This window comes from Jaculus jaculus, chromosome 2, assembly GCF_020740685.1.
Source record: "Jaculus jaculus isolate mJacJac1 chromosome 2, mJacJac1.mat.Y.cur, whole genome shotgun sequence".
Taxonomy (NCBI): domain Eukaryota; kingdom Metazoa; phylum Chordata; class Mammalia; order Rodentia; family Dipodidae; genus Jaculus; species Jaculus jaculus.
In genome coordinates, this window is record NC_059103.1 from 151,171,470 (window position 1) to 151,190,878 (window position 19,409).

At 44.9% G+C, this 19,409-nt stretch overlaps 1 protein-coding gene across 1 annotated transcript in view; it reads left to right on the forward strand.

Annotated features, from left to right (window-relative positions):
* Positions 1–11,871: 11,871 nt before the first annotated feature.
* Positions 11,872–19,409, forward strand: part of Zbtb10 (zinc finger and BTB domain containing 10) — a 40,574-nt gene continuing 33,036 nt past the window's right edge. The window contains exon 1 of the mRNA XM_004656891.3: positions 11,872–12,834. Coding sequence (XP_004656948.3) covers positions 11,872–12,834 — 963 coding nt within the window. The remainder of the gene's footprint in view (positions 12,835–19,409) is intronic.

Here is a 19,409-nt window from a genome sequence, read left to right on the forward strand (position 1 = left end):
AAAAACTTTAGGGCTGGAGAGATGCCTTAGTGGTTAAGCACTTGTCTGTGAAGCCTAAGGACCCCGGTTCGAGGCTTAATTCTCCAGGACCCACGTAAGACAGATGCACAAGGGGGCACATGCATCTGGAGTTTATTTGCAATGGCTGGAGGCCCTGGCATGCCCATTCTCTCTCTCTCTCTCTGCCTCTTTCTCTGTGTCACTTTCAAATAAATAAATAAACATAAAACAAAAAAAATTTAAAAAAACTTTTTAAATATTTTGTTTTTATGTATTTTATTTATTAGAGACAGAGAGAAGGAGAGAGTGAGAGTGAGAATGGGCACACCATGGCTTCTAGGCACTGCAAATGAACTCCAGATGCATGTGCCACTATGTGCATCTGGTTTATATGGGACCTGGAGAATCAAACCTAGGTTCTTAGTCTTCACAGACAAGCTCCTTAATCACTAAGCCATCTCTCCAATCCCCCACCCCCTAAAAAAATCTTTTTATTTATTCTTATTTTATTTGTTGAGAGAGAAAGAGACAGATGGAGCCGGGCGTGGTGGCTTACTGGTTGTAGGGTTAGCCAATAGAAATCAACTGGAAGATGAGCCAGCAGAATTCTAGCTCAATCCCTGGTGTAAGAAGAGCATTTTTCAAAGAATTTTTAAAATCCATGTAAAGTAGTTAGAAGCTATGGTGGCACATGCTTTTAATTCCAGCACTCAGGAGGCAGAGGTAGGAGGATCGCCATGAGTTTGAGGCCACCCTGAGACTACATAGTAAATTCCAAGTCAGCCTGGGCCAGAGTGAGACCCTGCCTCAAAAAAAAAAAAAGAAAGAAAGAAAGAAAAGAAAAGGCATATGGAAAAAGAGAGAGCGAGCACACCAGGGTCTTCAGCCATTGCAAACAAACTCCAGACACATGTGCCACCTTGTGCATCTGGCTTATGTGGGTCCCAGGAAATCGAACCTAGGTCCTTTGGCTTTGCAGGCAAGCACCTTAATTGCTAAGCCATTTCTCCAGCCCTAAACCCTAACTTTTAACATACAGTAGAACTCATAAAAGCCCTTCAAACTGTTCAATAACTGTGGTGAGAGATGGCTCAGAGGTTAAGGCACTTGCCTGCAAAGCCTAATTACTCCAGTTTGATTCCCTAGTGCCCACATAGGGCCAGATGCATAAGGTGGCACATGTATCAGGAGTTCATTTGCAGTGGCTAGAAACCCTGGCACACCCATTTCTCTCTACCATCCCAGCAATCAGGAGGCAGAGGTAAGTGCTCCAGGCCAGTCTGGGCTAGAATGAGACTCTACCACCAAAACCAAAACAACAATAACAACAAAAGCTGTGTGTGTTATACTCTTTTTTTTTGTTTGTTTGTTTGTTTGTTTGTTTTTCAAGGTAAGGTCTCACTCTAGCTCAGGGAGCTGACCTGGAATTCATTATATAGTCTTAGTCTCAGGGTGGCCTTGAGCTATCAGTGATCTTCCTGCCTCTGCCTCCTGAATGTTGGGATTAAAAGTGTGCACCACCATGCCCAGCTATACTCTGGTCATACTATTCCACTAGGCCAGTGGTTCTCTCAGGCTTTGTAATTCTTTAAATTAAAAATAAATTTTGGGGAGCTGGAGAGATAGCTTAGCAGTTAAGGCACTTGTCTGCAAAGCCAAAGAACCTTGGTTCAATTCCCCAGGACCCACGTAAGCCAAATGCACAAGGTGGCACATGCATCTGGAGTTCATTCGCAACGGTTGGAAGCCCTGGCATACCCATTCTCTCTTTCTCTCCCTCTCTCTCTTTCACAAATAAGTAAATAAACATAAAATATAAATTGCACTTAGTATGATGCTCTCCAGTTCCATCCATTTTCCTTCAATTTACATGTTTTCATTCTTTATAGCTGAACTAAATTTGATTGTGTGTATATATATCTATATCTATATACCATGTTTTCTTTATCCATTTATCTGTTGTTGGGCACCTAGGTTGGTTCTATACAGTGGCTATCATGAGTACTGCTGCAATGAACATGGATACGCAAGAATCTCTGTGCTATATTGACTTACAGTCCCTTCAGTATATATGCAGGAATAGTTACATGGTAATTCAGAGGTAGGGCTTTAGAGAAATCATTAAAATTAGATAAAGTAGCATATCCATATATGGCATATGTGAGGGAATACTATTAACATGATACTGATATGGGCAGTTAAAGGTGCTTTCTTGCAAAGCCTGCTGGTCCAGGTTCAATTCCCTAGTAGCCACATAAAACCAGATGCACAAAGTGGCACATGTGTCTACAGTTTGTTTGCAGTCAGTAGACCCTGGCATGCCCCGTCCTTCTTTTCTGTAAATTAACCACATCTTTAATCCCAGCACTCAGGAGGCAGAGGTAGGAGGATCACCATGAGTTGGAGGCCAGCCTGGGAGTACAAAGTGAGTTCCAGGTTAGCCTGGACTAGAATGAGATCCTACTTCAAAAAAAAAAAAAAAAAGAAAAAGAAAAAGAAAAAAAAGATACTGAAAATATTTAACAATATTTTAAAAATTCATCAATTACTAAAAGCACAAATATACTACTGCCCAGTTTGTAAATATCAAACAACAATTTTAGTTAGACACAGGTAAAGAACATTATATAATATTGCTTAATTCTCTGCACTAGAAATAATGGGAAATTTTTCCTTTTTTCCCTATAAATATATTTAAACAAGAAATTAAATTTCAGGTTATAATTCTGCAGAGATAATACTGTATACAAAGATGCTTTAGAAGCCGGGCATGGTGGCGCATGCCTTTAATCCCAGCACTCTGGAGGCAGAGGTAGGAGGATCACTGGGAGTTCAAGGCTACCCTGAGGCTTCATAGTGAATTCCAGGTCAGCCTGGCTAGAGTGAGACCCTACCTCAAAGAAAAAAAATCAAAAATCAAAGCTACTTTAGGCAAGAGGATATGTATTTCTCTTGTTGATAATACTGTCTGAAGCCCAGGCAAGCTATGAGTTTGTAGTCCTCCTGTCTTTCCAGAGCTCTGACTGCTGAGATTACACATGAATGACACCTAACTTGGCTTTCACTCACTATTTTATTTATTATTATCTTGATTTTCCTACACAAAGTCTCACTCTAGCTCATGCTGACCTGGAACTCACTCTGTAGCTCCAGGCTGGCTTTGATCTCAGGGTGATCCCCCTACCTCAGCCTCCTGAGTGCTGGGATTAAAGGTGTGTGTCCCCATGCCTAGCTCCCAGTATTTTATAAAAAGAGGGCTGGAGAGATGGTTTAGCTATTAAGGAGCTTGCCTGCGAAGCCTAAGGACCCAGGCTCAATTCCCCAGTACCCACATAAGTCAGGTGCACAAGGTGGTGCATGCATCTGGAGTTCATTTGCAGTGGCTGGAGGCCTTGGGGTGTCTATTCTTCTCCCCTTCCCCCCCCACCCATTCTCTGTCTCTTTCTCTCTTATGCTTTTAAATTTAAAATTTAAAAAAAGGCATGATGGTGCATGCCTTTAATCCCAGCATTTGAGAGGCAGAGGTAGGAGGATCACTGTGAGTTCAAGGCCACCATAGACTACATAGTGAATTCCAGGTCAGCTTGGAAACCTGGAAAACAAAAAAAAAGGACAAAACAAAACAAAAAAGAAACTCATCCATATCAGAGTTTAGTGGGACAGCCTCCATCAGTTTTACATAGCTTAAGGTGAAATTAGGGGACAAATTGGTCGGGGATGCCCCATTCTTCAGGGGTTCCCCTGGTAAGCATAAAGGGGAATTCCCTTAAGTATGGCAGAACTCTAACAGTAAGTATGGGGGCTAGAGGGGAGAACAGATCCCTGCTTGCTGGTGAGCTGCTGGAAGGGGTGGGGGAATTCCTAAAAACTCCATTTACAGAGTAGGAGATCCCCTTGTAATTCAAAGTTCCCTTGTTTAAGGGTATTTGGAGAGATCTGTGATTGTTTTCCCTTTGAGCTTCGTTTCTGATCCCTTCAGGGTTTCCATACTCCTTCAGGGTTTAGAGGAAGACAACTGAAGATAAATATACACACACACATAAACATATCTACCAGTTCACTGCCTGGCTGTCAGCTCAATAGTCCTAAAACCTAAGCAATTTATGTAGATCTAGTATCATTCTTTTTTCAAAAAAAAAAGTTACTGGGCTGGAGAGATGGCTTAGTGGTTCAGGCACTTGCCTGCAAAGCCAAAGGACCTATGTTTGACTCCGCAGGACCCACATAGCCAAATGTACAAGGTGGTACATGGGTCTGGAGTTTGTTTGCAGTGGCTGGAGGCCCTGGTGTGCCTGTTCTGTCTGCCTCTTCTTTCTCTTTCTCCCTCCCTCTAGGAAAAAAAAAAAAAAAAAAAAGTTATTTATTTGTGCACATGTGGATGTAGGCACTTACCAGCGCTTCTTGCCACTGCAAATGTCAGATGCATACACTACATGGTGCTGAGAACTTGAACTTGAGCTGCCAGGCTTTGTAAGCAAGTACCTTTGACTGCTGAGCTCTCCAGCCCTTTATTATTGTTCCTAACTCATATTTAAAGATAATTCCATACACAAGACAATGTAAATTTTCTTTTTTCAAGATTTTTTGTTTTTTTTTCTGTTGAAGCAGTCTTATCCTAGGCTAGCCTTGAACATGCAATGTAGCCAAAGCTGACCTTGAGTGAGCTCCTGATCCTACTTCCTCCATCTCCCAAGTGCTGGGATTAGGGATTTGTACCACCATGCTCAATTCTGGCCCCCCGCCTCCCTGAGGTAGAGTCTCACTCTAGTGCAAGCTGACCTGGAGTTCACTATGGAGTCTCAGGGTGGCCTTGAACTCACAGTGATCCTCCTACCTCTGCCTCCCAAGTGCTGGTATTAAAGACGTGTGCCACCATGCCAGGCTCATTTTTTTTTTTTTTCATTTTTGTTTTTTGAGGGTGGGTTCCATTCTATCCCAAGCTGACTTGGAACTCACTCTGTAGCCCAGGTTGACCTTCAATTCTAGGTGATTCTCCTATCTCAGTCTCCAGAGTGCAGGGATTATAGGTGTGAGCCTCCACCCTGGCTCTTGTTTGTTTTTAAAGCGAAGAAATGCTTGGGATTAGGGTGTGTGCTGCCACACCTGGCAGCAATGTGGGTTTTGTGAAATATAAGGTAGGGTAGATATCAGGAAATGAATTCCTAAAGCACCACCATTAAAAGATTCAATTTTTTTTTTTTTTTGCTTTTTCTATGAGGACTAGAAAGCAGATACTAGTATAAATTGATATAGTGCCTATTTGAAAACTTGAATAGTTCTGTAATAAAACCGATGTGGATATAAAATGGATATAAATTATTAAGTCAATTTATATTTCCTATCACTTTATTTATTTGGGGTTTCAAGGTAGGGCTTCAGTCTAGCTCAGGTTGAACTTTAAAGTATATATTAAATATTTTTGTTTATTTGAGCAAGAGAGAGGGGGAGTGAGAGAATGGGCAGAGCCTCCTGCCACTGTAAATAAACTCTAGATGCATGCACGCCTTTGTGCATCTGGCTTTACATGGGTACTGGGGGACTGAACCTTGGCTGTCAGCCTTTGCAAGTAAGTGCCTTTACCACTGAGCAATCTCTCCAGCCCTACAAATACATTCATATTTATTTGGGAGAGCAAGACAGTGAGTGTGTATGGATACACTAAGGGTTCTTGCTGCTGCAAACAAGCTCCAGATGCACACAAGACTTTGTGTGTCTGGCTTTATATGAGCTCTGGGGAACCAAACCCAGGTCAGCAGGCTTTGCAAGCAAAGGCCTTTAAACACAGAGCCATCTCCCCAGCCCTCCCATTAGTAATTTTAGATAAGCGACTAAAGAGGCTGAGGTGGTTAAAATAATCTTTTATTTTCCCAAGGTATTAATTAGGTACAGGTTACAGACCTGTCTTAAAGTTTCCAATAACCAAAATTTACAACAGTATCAGCCTGAGAACCTATATGAGAATAAGTAGCCTATGGCATCTCATGACCAACATGCTTATTACTGGGAGAACAGCTTAAAGCCTAAATCTTCTTGTGAGATGGCAGAACTGTCATTCTTTTTTTTTTTTTTTTTTTTTGGTTTTTCAAGGTAGGGTCTCACTCTGGCTCAGGCTGACCTGAAATTCACTCTGTAGTCTCAGGGTGGGCTCGAACTCTCAGCGATCCTCCTACCTCTGCCTCCTGAGTGCTGGGATTAAAGGCGTGCGCCACCACGCCCGGCTAGAACTGTCATTCTTTACATTGAAATGTTTAAGAGGAATAAACAGAGCGTGGTGGCACACATCTTTAATCCCAGCACTTGGATAGCAGAAATAGGAAGATTGCCTTGAGTTTGAGGCTACCATGAGACTACACAGTGAATTCCAGGTCATCCTGAGCTAGAGTGAGACCCTACCTAAAAACAAACAAACAAAAAAAAAAAAAAAACCTTTAATCCCGGCACTTGGGAGGCAGAGGTAGGAGGACTACCATGAGTTCGAAACTACCCTGAGACTCCATAGTGAGTTCCAAGTCAGCCTGGGCTAAAAGTGAGACCCTACCTCGAAAAACCAAAAAAATAAATAAATAAAGGAGAGAGAGATAGAAAGATATGCATGTATATAATGCACACAGGTCCAATGGGTTTTTCTTTTTTTCTAGGCTAGCCTTGAACTCACATGATCCTGGGATTAAAGGCATGTGCTACCTGCCTGCTGAACTAATAGGTTTTATTTGATATATAAAACTGCTTATTTAATTTTTCTTAATGTTTATACCCATATATTAATGCTCCTCCCACTTTTGGTTAGAGAAGCTTTCTTTGCAGATGGCAATGACCACTGGGATGACTCAAAAGTCACTATAGTACTGAGAAGTGACAGTGGAGTTTTTAGCACTGAGACATCTCTATCGCACCCTCCAAATGTCCATTGCAGAAAAGGTGGAGGAAAGAATGTAAGAACTGGGCTGGAGAGATTGCCTGGTGGTTAAGGTGCTTGCCTGCAAAGCCTAATGACCTGAGTTCAATTCCCCCGTACCCATATAAACCCAGATGTACAAGGTGGCACATGTGTCTTGAGTTTGTTTGCAGTGGCTAGAGGCCCTGGCATGCTCATTCTGTCTGCCCCCCCTCAACAAATTAAAAAAAAAATTTTTTTTTAAGTATGTAAGAGCCAAAGGAAGGGTAGGACTGCTTACAATGCAATCTTCCAGACACAAAATGGCCTGGATATCCATGACCTCACAGTCCCTGGCACTACCTACATAATAGAAAGAAAAGAGAATGACATCAAAATACAGATTGAGAGGGGAAGAGGGATATGATGGAGGGGAGAGCTGAGAGGGGGAAGTGAGGGTGAGGAGGGAATTATGGTTTATTGTCTATAATTATAGAAACTGTCAATACAAAGTTTAAAGTGTACTTACTTATACAAGCACAATAAATTTATAGTGAATTAAATGAAAGTGGCTTTATAAAACCTATAAATCAGGAGCTGGGCATGGTGGTACAGAGGTAGGATGTTCAAGGCCAATTTGAGACTACATAATGAATTCCAGGTCACTGTGTAGTCAGTCCTAGGGTGGGCTCAAACTCACAGTGATCTTCTTACCTCTGCCTCCCAAGTGAGTGCTGGGATTAAAGGCGTGTGTCACCACGGCTGGCTGGATACTTTATAATCTTAAAAATATATTCCACATTCTATCAAGGCTTTGGATACTGATATTTTAAAAATAGAAATTTTGAAGACAATGAAAATCATAAAATTAGAAGGCTCAAGAATTTTAAACATGTCTGCTTTTAAAACACATAATTTAAAAGCCGGTGTGGTGGCTCACCCCTTTAATCCTAGCTGAGGTAAGAGCGACATGAGTTAGAGGACAGCCTGAGCTCTACATGGGCTACAGTGAGACTCTGATTCAAAAAAATTAAAACAAAGAAAATCCCCATAAATCTTACATAATATATGTTGGGAATGTAAAGCTTCTGGCGTATCCCTGCCACTAGGTAACACACAACTATACAGAGTTCATGTCGGACTGAAGAAATACTCAGCTCTTAAAGGTGTACAGCCATACTTTCTGTTTCTCTTTCTTTAATAAACCAGCCAGAATATATCTCTCTTTAAAAAAATAAAAAGGCTGGCCTTGGTGGCACATGCTTTTTAATCCCAACACTTAGAAGCAGAGGTAGAAGGATTGCTGAGACTACATAGTGAATTCCAGATCAGCCTGGGCTAGAGTGAGAGCCTACCTCAAAAACCAAAAAGGGCAGGGGGGTGGGTGTGGAGTCATGGCTTAATGGTTAAGGTGCTTGCCTGCAAAGCCCATGGACCTAGGTTTGATTCCACAAGACTCATGTAAGCCAGATGCACAAGGTGGTGCATGGGTCTAGAGTTTGTTTGCATGGCTAGAGGCTCTAGTGTGCCCATCCCGCCCTTTCTCTGTCAAATAAATAAAATATTTTTAAAACAAACAAAAATATTTAATTTATAATTCTCTTAAAAAATACTTTACTGGGCCAGGTGTGGTGTCTCACACCTTTAATCCCAGCACTTGGGAGGCAGAGGTAGGAGGATCACCATGAGTTTGAGGCCACCCTGAGACTACATAGTGAATTCCAGATCAGCCTCGGCTACAGCAAGACTCTACCTCAAAAAACAACAACAACAAACAACAAAATTTATTTGAGGAAGACAGAGGGGGGAGATAGGACAGGTACACCAGAGCCTCCAGGCACTGCAAACAAACTCTATACTCTTGCACCATCTTGTACATCTGGCTTACATGGGTACTGAGGAATTGAACCTTGATTCTTAGGCTTCTCAGGCAAGCACCTTAAGGGCTTAGCCATCTCATTGTTCATATGATCCTAATATGAAATATATATGTAATATATAGCAATGTCAAAATTGCATTGCCATGTACATACCTTTTACTTAACACTTATTTTGAACATATATTCGTTTGTGATCTGATTTAATGCATATCTTTAAAAAGTATTTTCATTCATTTATTTGTAAGCAGAGACAGAGAATGAGCATGCTAGGCCCTTCAGCTGCTGCAAACGAACTTCAGAAGCATGACCCACTTTGTGCATGTGGCTTTATGTGGTTACTGAGAAACTGAACCCTGTTATGAAGGCTTCTTTGCAGAGAAGTGCTTTAGCCACTAAACCATCTCTCCAGCCCTCATGTATTTTGTTTGTTTTTGAGGTAGGGTCTCACTTTAGCTCAGGCTGACCTGGAATTCACTCTCTCAGGGTGGCCTCGAATTTGGCAATCCTCCTACCTCTGCCTCCCGAGTGCTGGGATTAAAGGCGTGCGCCACCACACCCGGCTCCTCATGTATTTTTTAAATTATTTTATTTTTATTTATTTATTTGTCAGAGTAAGAGGTAGAGAGACTTAAGGAGGGAGAAAGAGAATGGGTGTGCCAGGGCTTCCAGCCACTGCAAATGAACTCCAGATGCTTGCGCCCCCTTGTGTATCTGGCTAACGTGGGTTCTGGGAAACTGAACCTAAGTCTTTTGGCTTTGCAGGCAAATGCCCTAACCGCTAAGTCATCCCTCCAGCCCCCTCATGTATTTCTTGAAAGAGGGGAAAAAAAATCCTACAACTTTATTTTGTTGTTCTTGTTTGGTTTTTCAAGGTAGGGTCTCGCTCTAGCCCAGACTGACCTGGAACTTACAATGTAGTCTCAGGTTGGCCCCAAACTCAAGTGATTTTCCTACCTCTGCTGGGATTAAAGGCGTACTGCACCACGCCCAGTTGAGAACATCTTTTTTTTGTTTGTTTGTTTGAATAAAAAACAACCCCTGAAATAAAGCCAGGTGTAGAGGATCGCACCTTTAATTCTTGCAAAGTGGAGGTTACGGTAGGAAGAACCTTGGTGAGCTCAAGGCCAGTCTGGGTTAGGGTGAGACCCTGCCTCAAAGACAGACAAAACCTGAAACAGGGATGACGTTGTCTAGATCTCCCTGCCTCCAAACAATCAAACACCTGAAATAGAAGCTTGACCAAAAGTATGTTTATCCTGCCAGGTATATTGGTGCATGCCTGTAATCTCAGCCTTAGGGAGGTTGGGGCAGGAGGCTTGCTACAAGCTCGAGTTTAGCTTGGGGTACTCGGCAAGATGGTGTCTCCAATAAAAGAAAAAGTTTCACATTCTAAATTAGAAACTGAGTCTAAACACTTTAGTGTTTCTTAAATTTAGCATATTAAACGTCAGGGGTAAGTTGCAAAGTATCTTTCTGAAAAGCTCCACTAAGATTATAACGGGAGAACTCCGTCGGTTCTAATCGATCCAAATTCCATATGCAATGGAAACGGCTTTGTGGGAAACAAGTCTAGGAAATTAATTCCCGTCCTTCTACACGCTCCGAGAGCCGCACACAGCGTCGGTCGGAGCAGACTCCTCCCCGGCTCGTGGGGAAAACCCTGCCTAATATTTATAACGCTATGACATACTGTAATACTCACAAGGTGGTTGTAGAAGTATAAACACGACCCGAGTTATCTGATTGGCTGCCGGTGATGTAACACCCATGTCAATACTTCCCAGCGAACGCACGTGTTCGACCTTTTATTTAAATTTCCATTTCATCACCAGCAATAAGACACTGGGGCGGTGCATTTTGTGTGCAGCGGTGGCGGCCCGGGTCTCCCCCGCTTCACCCCCCGCCACACGCACTACACCGAGGTGCCAGCCCGGCGCACACAATGCCAGACACCCCGAGGACGTTTGTCCGTGCCTTGGAACCTCCTCGCGCGACGAGGCACCGCCTGGGCCAGTCTTTGTGAAGGAACAAAATAAGTTCACTTCCTCGGGCACCGCCACCCGCCCGCAGCCCCCCGGCAAATGACAAGGCTGCAGCGCGGCGGCTCCCGGCTCAGTTATTTGTAAAAGTCCCAGGTGAAGTCGTGGCGAGAGCCGGGGGGGGTAAATGTGCGCCCCGGGCGAGGGCGAGGGCGCGGGCGCGGGGAGGTGCGCGCGGGCGGCGGCCGCCCCTGACACTCGCCAGCTGTTTGTCCTGCATGGAGCCCGGCCCCTCCCCGAGACCCCCGCCGCCCCGCGCCCGCCCCCGCCCCCTCCCGGCGCCCACTTCCTTCCCGAGGCCGCATCCCCGCCCCTCCCAGGCCGGAGACGCGGCCGGCCCCTTTCCCGGTCCCCGGGCGCCCCCGGCCCAGCCCAGCCCAGCCCAGCCCAGCGCGGCTCAGCCCGCCCCCTCCCCTCCCCGGCGGGCGGGCGGCCGGCCGGCCCCCACCCTCTCCCCCTCCAGCGGTTACTGCTACCCCGGTGCATTGTGGGCGCACGGTCCGTTGTTCATTTGCCATTCGACCTCCGCCAGGGCCTGGTCGGACGGAAACGCTCCGCCGGCTTTATTGTCGGCTCGCTATGTGGCGGGGCCGGGCGGCTTAACGCGCCGGTGCTCAGCGCTCCGGAGAGCCGGCGGCGGGGCTCCTGGGCGCGCCCGCCCGCCCCCGAGGAAGGAGATCAGTTGGCGGGCCGGTGTGCGGGGTGTGCGCGCCCGCAGCTTTGGAGAAGCGGCGGCCGAGGCTCTCCCGCACTCCGCCTCAACTTCGAAGGCCGCACGCGCCCCGGCTCGCCGCTCCGCCGCCCGCCCCCCTTTTCTCCGCGCGGGACGCAGCCGGGAGCGCGGCGGGGCGGGGGTGGAGGACAAGGACGAGAGAGCGAGCGGACGCGTGCGGCGGCGGCGGCGGCGGCGGCGGCGGGAGGGTGAGGCCGAGCCCGCGGGGGAGAGCGAGGGAGAGAGCGCGGGGGCACGGCGGGGGTGGGCGCGAGACGGAAGGGGGAGCCGCGGCGGGGATCGCGCGGGACGCGGCCCGAGACCGGGCTGGAGCCGGGGCACCGGGCGGCGGCGGCGGCGCGCGCCATGTCGTTCAGTGAAATGAACCGCAGGACGCTGGCGTTCCGAGGAGGCGGGTTGGTCACTGCTGGCGGCGGCGGCGGCGGCGGCGGCGTCGCCTCCTCCACGAACAATAACGCCGGCGGGGAGGCCTCGGTTTGGCCTCCGCAGCCGCCACCGAGACTGCCCGCGCCGCTGCAGCCCAATGGGCGCGGGGCCGACGAGGAAATGGACACGGAGGGCCTGGAGCCCCAAGACGCGGAGGCCGCCGCCGCCGAGGAAGCCAAGGAGTTGCTGCTCCCCCAGGACGCGGGCGGCCCCGCCTCGCTGGGCGGCGGAGGCGCGGGGGGCCCCCTGCTAGCGGAAAGGAACCGTCGGACTCTGGCCTTCCGCGGAGGTGGCGGCGGCGGGGGTCTCGGCAACAATGGCAGCAGCCGCGGCCGCCCCGAGACCTCGGCGTGGCCCCTGAGGCATTTCAATGGGCGAGGGCCGGCGGCGGCCGAGCTGGAGCTGGACGCGCTGGAGGGGAAGGAGCTGATGCAGGACGGCGCGTCCCTGAGCGACAGCAGCGAGGACGAGGAGGAGGGGGCGAGCCTGGGCGACGGCAGCGGGGCGGAAGGCGGCAGCTGCGGCAGCAGGCGGTCGGGCGGCGATGGCGGGGACGAAGCGGAGGGCAGCGGTGTGGGAGCTGGCGAAGGAGAGCCCGTCCAGCAGCACTTCCCGCTTGCGCGGCCCAAGTCCCTCATGCAGAAGCTCCAGAGCTCCTTTCAGACGTCCTGGCTCAAGGATTTTCCTTGGCTGCGCTATTCCAAGGATACTGGCATCATGTTTTGCGGCTGGTGCCAAAAGACCTCCGAGGATGGGGGCAACGGGGACCTTCCCCAGGTGGGGCACGACGAGCTTTCGCGAGGGACGCGCAACTACAAGAAAACCCTGCTCCAGAGGCACCACGTCTCCACCGAGCACAAACTCCACGAAGCCAACGCCCAGGTATGCTCCTGCTTTTCCAGATCCTTTAGGGAAAGGGTTATCAGCTAAAAAGAGAGAGAGAAAAAAAGGAAACCCCAAAACTTGAAAACAAACCAAAATGGTTTGAAAAAAAGCACCCCCACACCCCGTGAAGGCGTTGTTCCAGTGGAGAGGTGAAGGGAGTTTATGCGTGGGGGTTTTTAGAAATCCTGGGAACAAAGTTTTCAAAAGTTGTGGATTTGTTGGGGGAGGGGCTGGAACGACAATTTTCTAATCATAGTGCTGAATCAATTTTTAATGACTCAGACTTTGCCTGTAAGATTGAATCAGAAAGATAGTGTGATTGAAGATTTTAACCTAAGAGATTGACTTTGGGTTAAGAAATTTATCAGCTGAGATTTTTAGAGAAGTCCCTTACCTTATAGCCATAGACACCTTGCCTGGAGAAAGTGGATTAAACAATTTCCTAAGTTTTGATGTGACTATTCCATTCTGAAAGCATCCACTCTTCGAAATTCTTCTGTCAGGGCAAGATAATGTGAAATATGAGAGCCATATGTAAATAGAGAGGAAGCTATTTGAATTATAGCCTCGTGAATAATTTTAGAAGTCCATCTCTTGAACTTGTTGAACCTTCTCCCAAGGCTTGCCTGGGTAAGATTCCTGTACTTTTAAACTTGTGCCCTTCTGTCCAGATTTGTGTTCTGAGATACTGCTATCTTCTTCCTTAAAAACCTTTCTTGTGAAAGTTTGCCTGAAGTAAAGGTTAGCTTTAAAAATGTTTAACGTGAAGTTATTTGTATTAAGTAATTCATTTGAATTGGTAGGGAATTTATTTACTCAGCTCCTTGAACATCGTCTGCCCTTAGTTACAAAACAAGCCTTGCTATGGTTATTAACCCCTTATCTTTAACAATCCTTGCCCAACGATTTGCTGGCCATTTTCTACCCAAGTACGTTGATCAGCCTTCCTTTTTATGACCCCGACAACCTGTAGTGGTAGATGGAATTCATTCTATCCTATTGGTAGCCAGCCATTGATTTTAGAAAGTCCACAGTGTGGTACTAATGGAAGCCTTCCTGCCTTTCAGCACACTAACACTGTATTTATTGGGCGCATTAGTATCCCGGCCATTGACATAAGTTTCTCAAAAGTTAAGTCCTTAACTTTAAAAGCATAGGGTTATTTATCTTTTTCCTAGAGGACAATGCAGTAGATTTTTTTCTTGCACATTTACTGGACATATTTTCCTAAACCTTACAAAGTCACTTAAAGATAGAAAGCCGAGAAAGGTTAACTGAATTGTTCATAAGTCCTTGGACTATTCATTATGGAAAAAAGAATGGGTTTTAACTGAATGTGGGTTTTCTGCATTACCATCTTTGGGATTTGATCTGTGGAGTTCAGTAGTAGTTCAGTTTTCTTCTGTGTGCTAAACACATTTCTTTAGTTGAAAAGTATTTCTTTGCTTTATAGAAAGTCATCCCAGGTTTTAAATGGTTAAGCAATGTATTCCTGAAGTTATTTATTAAATAAAATGATTGAAGCCAGTGCTTGTGAACATTAAAACTTAATTTCCCCAATATTGGTAGGTTGGTATTTCGAGAAATTTAAAAAGAGAATTGGAATGAATTTCCTTACTCAACAATAGTGGACCAAGTTACTCTCAGCAATGTTGTCTATTCCTGCAGGCAGTCTGAATGGGATGCAAATTATAATTAGCTGCCTAGTGAATCGTAAATCAAAGGAAGAGGGAATTAGTTGGCTAACCTTATGATAGACTTAGTATGGGTGTATCCTGGAGGCATATATCTGGATCTGGAATTTATCCCTAGCTGAATCCTTTTCTAACTTGACTTCTGAACTATCCCTCTCTGGATTCCCTCTGATGAAATTGCCTTTTAATGTGGTCTAGGTGCCACCTACTTTCTTTTAGCACATTAAGTTTTGTTTTTCTTAAGGTTATTACATATTGGTTTCTATTAAATTCTTAGTGTTTACAGATTGAATTGATCCATCCTCACCATTTCTTTTAATTTCTAACTAGCCTTTGGATATCTTTATTTTTTATTTTTATTTATTTTTGAGCTAGGTTCTCACTTTGTACTCCGTGGTTGGTCTCAAATGCAGAGATCATCTTACCTCTGCTTCCTCCCAAATGCTGGGATTAAAGGCATGTGCCCCACTACCTTGACAGGTTCTTAGTCCTTTGAACAGAATTCTGTTTTTGTTGTTGTCTTGCATATTTTGACCTGCAGGAGGCAGTGTAACACAGCTTGTAAGGATATTGGTCCAGGGGTCAAGGCTGTGGGTCCTAATCCTCCACTTTATTAGCAAAAAAAAAAAAAAAAAGTTACTTATCTTCTTGTTTCCTCATGTACATGAAGTATGCACCATCAATTAGTAAACATTGACTTACTGTTATGGTTACTTTTATTGTGCATTCATGTTTATTTTCTTTTTTGTTTATTTTTATTTTTTCAGGTAGGGTCTCGCTGTAGCCTAGGCTGACCTCAGGTTGGCCTCAAACTGACAGTGATCTTCCTCTGCCTCCCGAGTACTGAGATTAAAGGTGTGCACCACCACACCCTGTTGGTTTGTTTATTGGCATAGCTTTGTAGCCTAGGCTGGACTCTCTTTTCTTTTTCTTTTTTTTTCCTTTTTCTTTTCTTTCTTTTTTTTTTTTTTGGTTTTTTGAGGTAGTGTCTCACTCTAGCTCAGGCTGAACTGGAATTCACTATGTAGCCTCAGGGTGGCCTCGAATTTGTGATCCTCCTACCTCTGTCTCCCTAGAGCTGGGATTAAAGGCATGCGCCACCATGCCCAGCACTCAAACTTTCTTTTAAAAAATATTTTATTTATTAGAGAGAGGTAGGGGGCAGAGAGAGATAGAATTTGGGTTACACAAGGGCTTCCATCCGTTGCACATGAAACTCCAGACTCTTGTGCCACCGTGTGCATCTGGCTTATGTAGGACCTGGAGAATTGAATCTGTGTCCTGAAAGTTCGCAGGCATGCACCTTAACTGCTAAGCCATCTCTCTAGCTCTCAAACTTTCTTTGATCTTCCCACCTCTCTTCCCAAGTGTTGGTGTGTAGACCTGTCTCACCTCACCATGCATGGCTCAGAATTTTTACTTTAAAAATTTACTTATGCCGGGTATGATGGTGCATGCATTTAATCCTAGTACTTGGGAGGCAGAGGTAGGGGTAATCTCAGTGAGTTCTAGGCCACCCTGAGATTACATAGGGAATTCCAGGTTGGCGTGGTGGTGCACGCCTTTAATCCCAGTACTTGGGAGGCAGAAGTAGGAGGATTGCCAGGAGTTCGAGGTCACCCTGAGACTCCATAGTGAATTCCAGGTCAGCCTGGGCTAGAGTGAGACCCTACCTCGAAAAACCAAAAAAAAAAAAGCCCAATATGTACATACATACATATGTATATATATTATGTATATACATATGTATGTATGTATGTATATTTACTTATTTTAAGCAGTGCTGCAAGTATCTAATCTAGGATCTTACATATGCTAGGCAAGTGCTCTACCACTGCGCCACACTTACCAGTCCCAAGATTTATTCGATTGATTTATTGATTGCTTAATTGAAGGCTACCATGAATTACAAACAAGCACCTTAAGCACTTCAGCCCTTTCCCCAGCCTAGGATTTTGAGTTTTAAAGCCACTTTGTTAGGAATCTCTTGATTCTAGAGAGCAAAGCACTTTTCCTTTTTATACTTTCTAAGACTTCTTTGAATATTCTGAACATTTTGGTTTCACAAAGGATATGTTATATTAGTTTTATCTCATATTAAAAACATTGAGATGAAACTGGGTATGGTGGCTCATGCCTGTAATTTCAGCACATAGCAGGTAGAGGCAGGAAAATCAGGAGATAAAGGTCCTTTAAAAAAAAAAATACTTGCAAACAGAATGGACATGCCAGGGCCTCTAACCATGGTAAACGAACTCCAGATGCATGAGCCGCCTTGTGCATCTGGCTTTACATGGTTATTGAGGAATCAAACTTGGGTAGTTAGGCATTGCAGGCAAGTACCTTAACCATTGAGCCATCTCTCCAGCCCAAAAGTCTTTTCTAACTAAGAAGTTCAAGGACAGCCTGGGCCACCCGAGAAAAGAGTTGGATGTGGTGACTCACATCTGTCAGCACCTGGGAGGCTGAGGTAGTATTGCCTTGTTCCAAGCCAGCCTGAGCTACTTAGTAAGTTTCAGTCAGTCTGGGTTAATCTGCCTAAAACAAACAAACAAACAAAGAAAAAAAAACATTGAAATGAGAATTTTGGAGAGCTGGGGATAAAATTCAGTAGTAGGCTGCTTGCATCAAGCATGAGTGAGAACCTAGAGCCTCACCCCTCAGAAAGCATGAGAGACATAAAAGTGATAAACTAAAGTCTCCCAACCCTCCAAAAAACTAACCCTCTGTTTTGTTTTGAGACAGGTTGTCACTGAGTTGTCCAGGCTGACCTAGAACTTTCATCCTGCATCTCAGACAGGATATGAATTTGTGATCTTCCTGTTTCCGTTTCCTGAGTAGCTTCATCAGGCCCAACTTCCAAGGCTTTCTAGAAATAAGAAAGTCCTTTCAATTAATTTTTGTTTGTTTTTCACGGTAGGGTCTTACTCTAGCCCATGCTGACCTGGAATTCACTGTGTAGTCTCTGGGTGGCCTCGAACACACAGTGATCCTCCTATCCTTCCCTGCCAAGTGCTGGGATTAAAGGTACGCACCACCACACCCAGCTCAGTTAAATTTTTTGATGATAACCGAGAATTTTTTCTTTTTCTTAAAAAAATTTTTTTTAGCAACTTACATGATTATAAAAAATATCCCATGGTAATGCCCTCCCTCCACCCACTTTCTTTCCCCATTAAAACTGCATTCTCCATCATATCCCCTCCCCCTCTTAATCAGTCTCTCTTTTATTTTGATGTCATGATCTTTTCCTCCTATTATGATGGTCTTGTGTAGGTAGTGTCAGGCACTGTGAGGTCATGGATATCCAAGCTATTTTGTGTCTGGAGGGAGCATGGATAACCAAAAATTCTTGAATACACTATTACATATTGTTTAGGGCCTAGACATATGTTGAGGATTGAACTCAAGTTTAAGGATTATCTCATCCAAAATTTGATCATTTAGCCCAGAGAGATTTTAAAATTGTTTTAATTATAGGGATTGCCACTGTATCTTGTGGCTCAACATCACCTTCTGTCCAATTGTGAGATTCTTAGATCCCAAGTCACTCATTCCTTCAACTCTTTCCAGTTTGCTATGCACCCAAATTGTCCTTATCATTGTAAGTTTAGCCGACCTTCTCGGAAGTTAAACAGTGAAATCAGATCAGTGATGTAACTGAAAGTACTGGTTGGAATATGTTGTCAGCTGGCGCAAATAAAGAAGGTGAAGTAGATTGGCCAGTCTTTGCATTTAACAAGTCCCAGTGGCTCGTTGATTAGTTCTTAACAATTTAGAAAGTTTGGAATTTTTGTTTTTCGACTTAGGGTCTCACTTTAGCCCAGGGTGATCTGGAATTTGCTGTGTAGTGTCAGTGACCTTGAACTTATTGTATACACCTACCTTTGTATTCCCAGTGCTAGCATTAAAATCCCACCATGCTTTGCTATTTTTTTTTTTTTTCTTCTGAGACAGGGTCTCAGGTGTCCCAGGCTGGATTAGAATTTACCACTTAGCTGAGGGTGGCTTTAAAATTCTGACCTTCTAACCTTTACCTCCTGAGTGCTGCTGTTAATAGGCTTATGCCACCATAGTTTTTTTTTAATTTACTTGTTAGTTTTGTTTTTAATATTTATTTATTGAGAGCAACAAAGAGGCAGAGAGAATGAGAATGGGCGCACCAGGTCCTCCAGCCACTCCAAACAAACTCCAGATGTGCATGTGTTGCCTTTTGCATCTGGTTTAGGTGGATCCTGGGGAATCGAGCCTCAAACTGGGGTCCTTAGGCTTCACAGGCAAGCGCTTAACCGCGAAATCATCTCTCCAGCCCTTGTTTTTGTTTTTGTTTTGTTTTGTTTTGGTTTGGTTTGTTTTGTTTTGTTTTGTTTTGGTTTTTGAAGGTAGGGTTTCACTCTAGCCATAGCTGGCTGGAATTCACTATGTAGTCTCAGGGTGGCCTCAAACTCATGACATTCCTCTGCCTCTCCAGTGATGCTTAGCTGTTTTTTTTTTTTTGTTTTGTTTTTTTTGTTGTTGTTGTTGTTTTCCCTCTGGGATGGAACCTAGGACTGTGTGCCAAGCGGGCTATATATCTCCAGCTCCTGAAAAGGAAAAGTTAGTTATTAAGGATAAGCCATCAGGTCAGGTGTGGTGGTAGCATACACCTTTAATTCCAGCACTCTGAGGCAGAGGGTGATGGGTTGCTGTGTATTTGTGGCCAGCCTAATGCACAGATGGGGAATTGAATCCACAACACAGGCTTTGTAAGCAAGTGCTTTACTTCCCCAGGTAGGGTGTTCTTCCAAGCAAGGCTTACCTGGAATTCACTCTAGTCCGAGTGCCCTCGAACTCATGGTGATCCTCCTACCTCTGACTCTCAATGCTGGGATTAAAGGT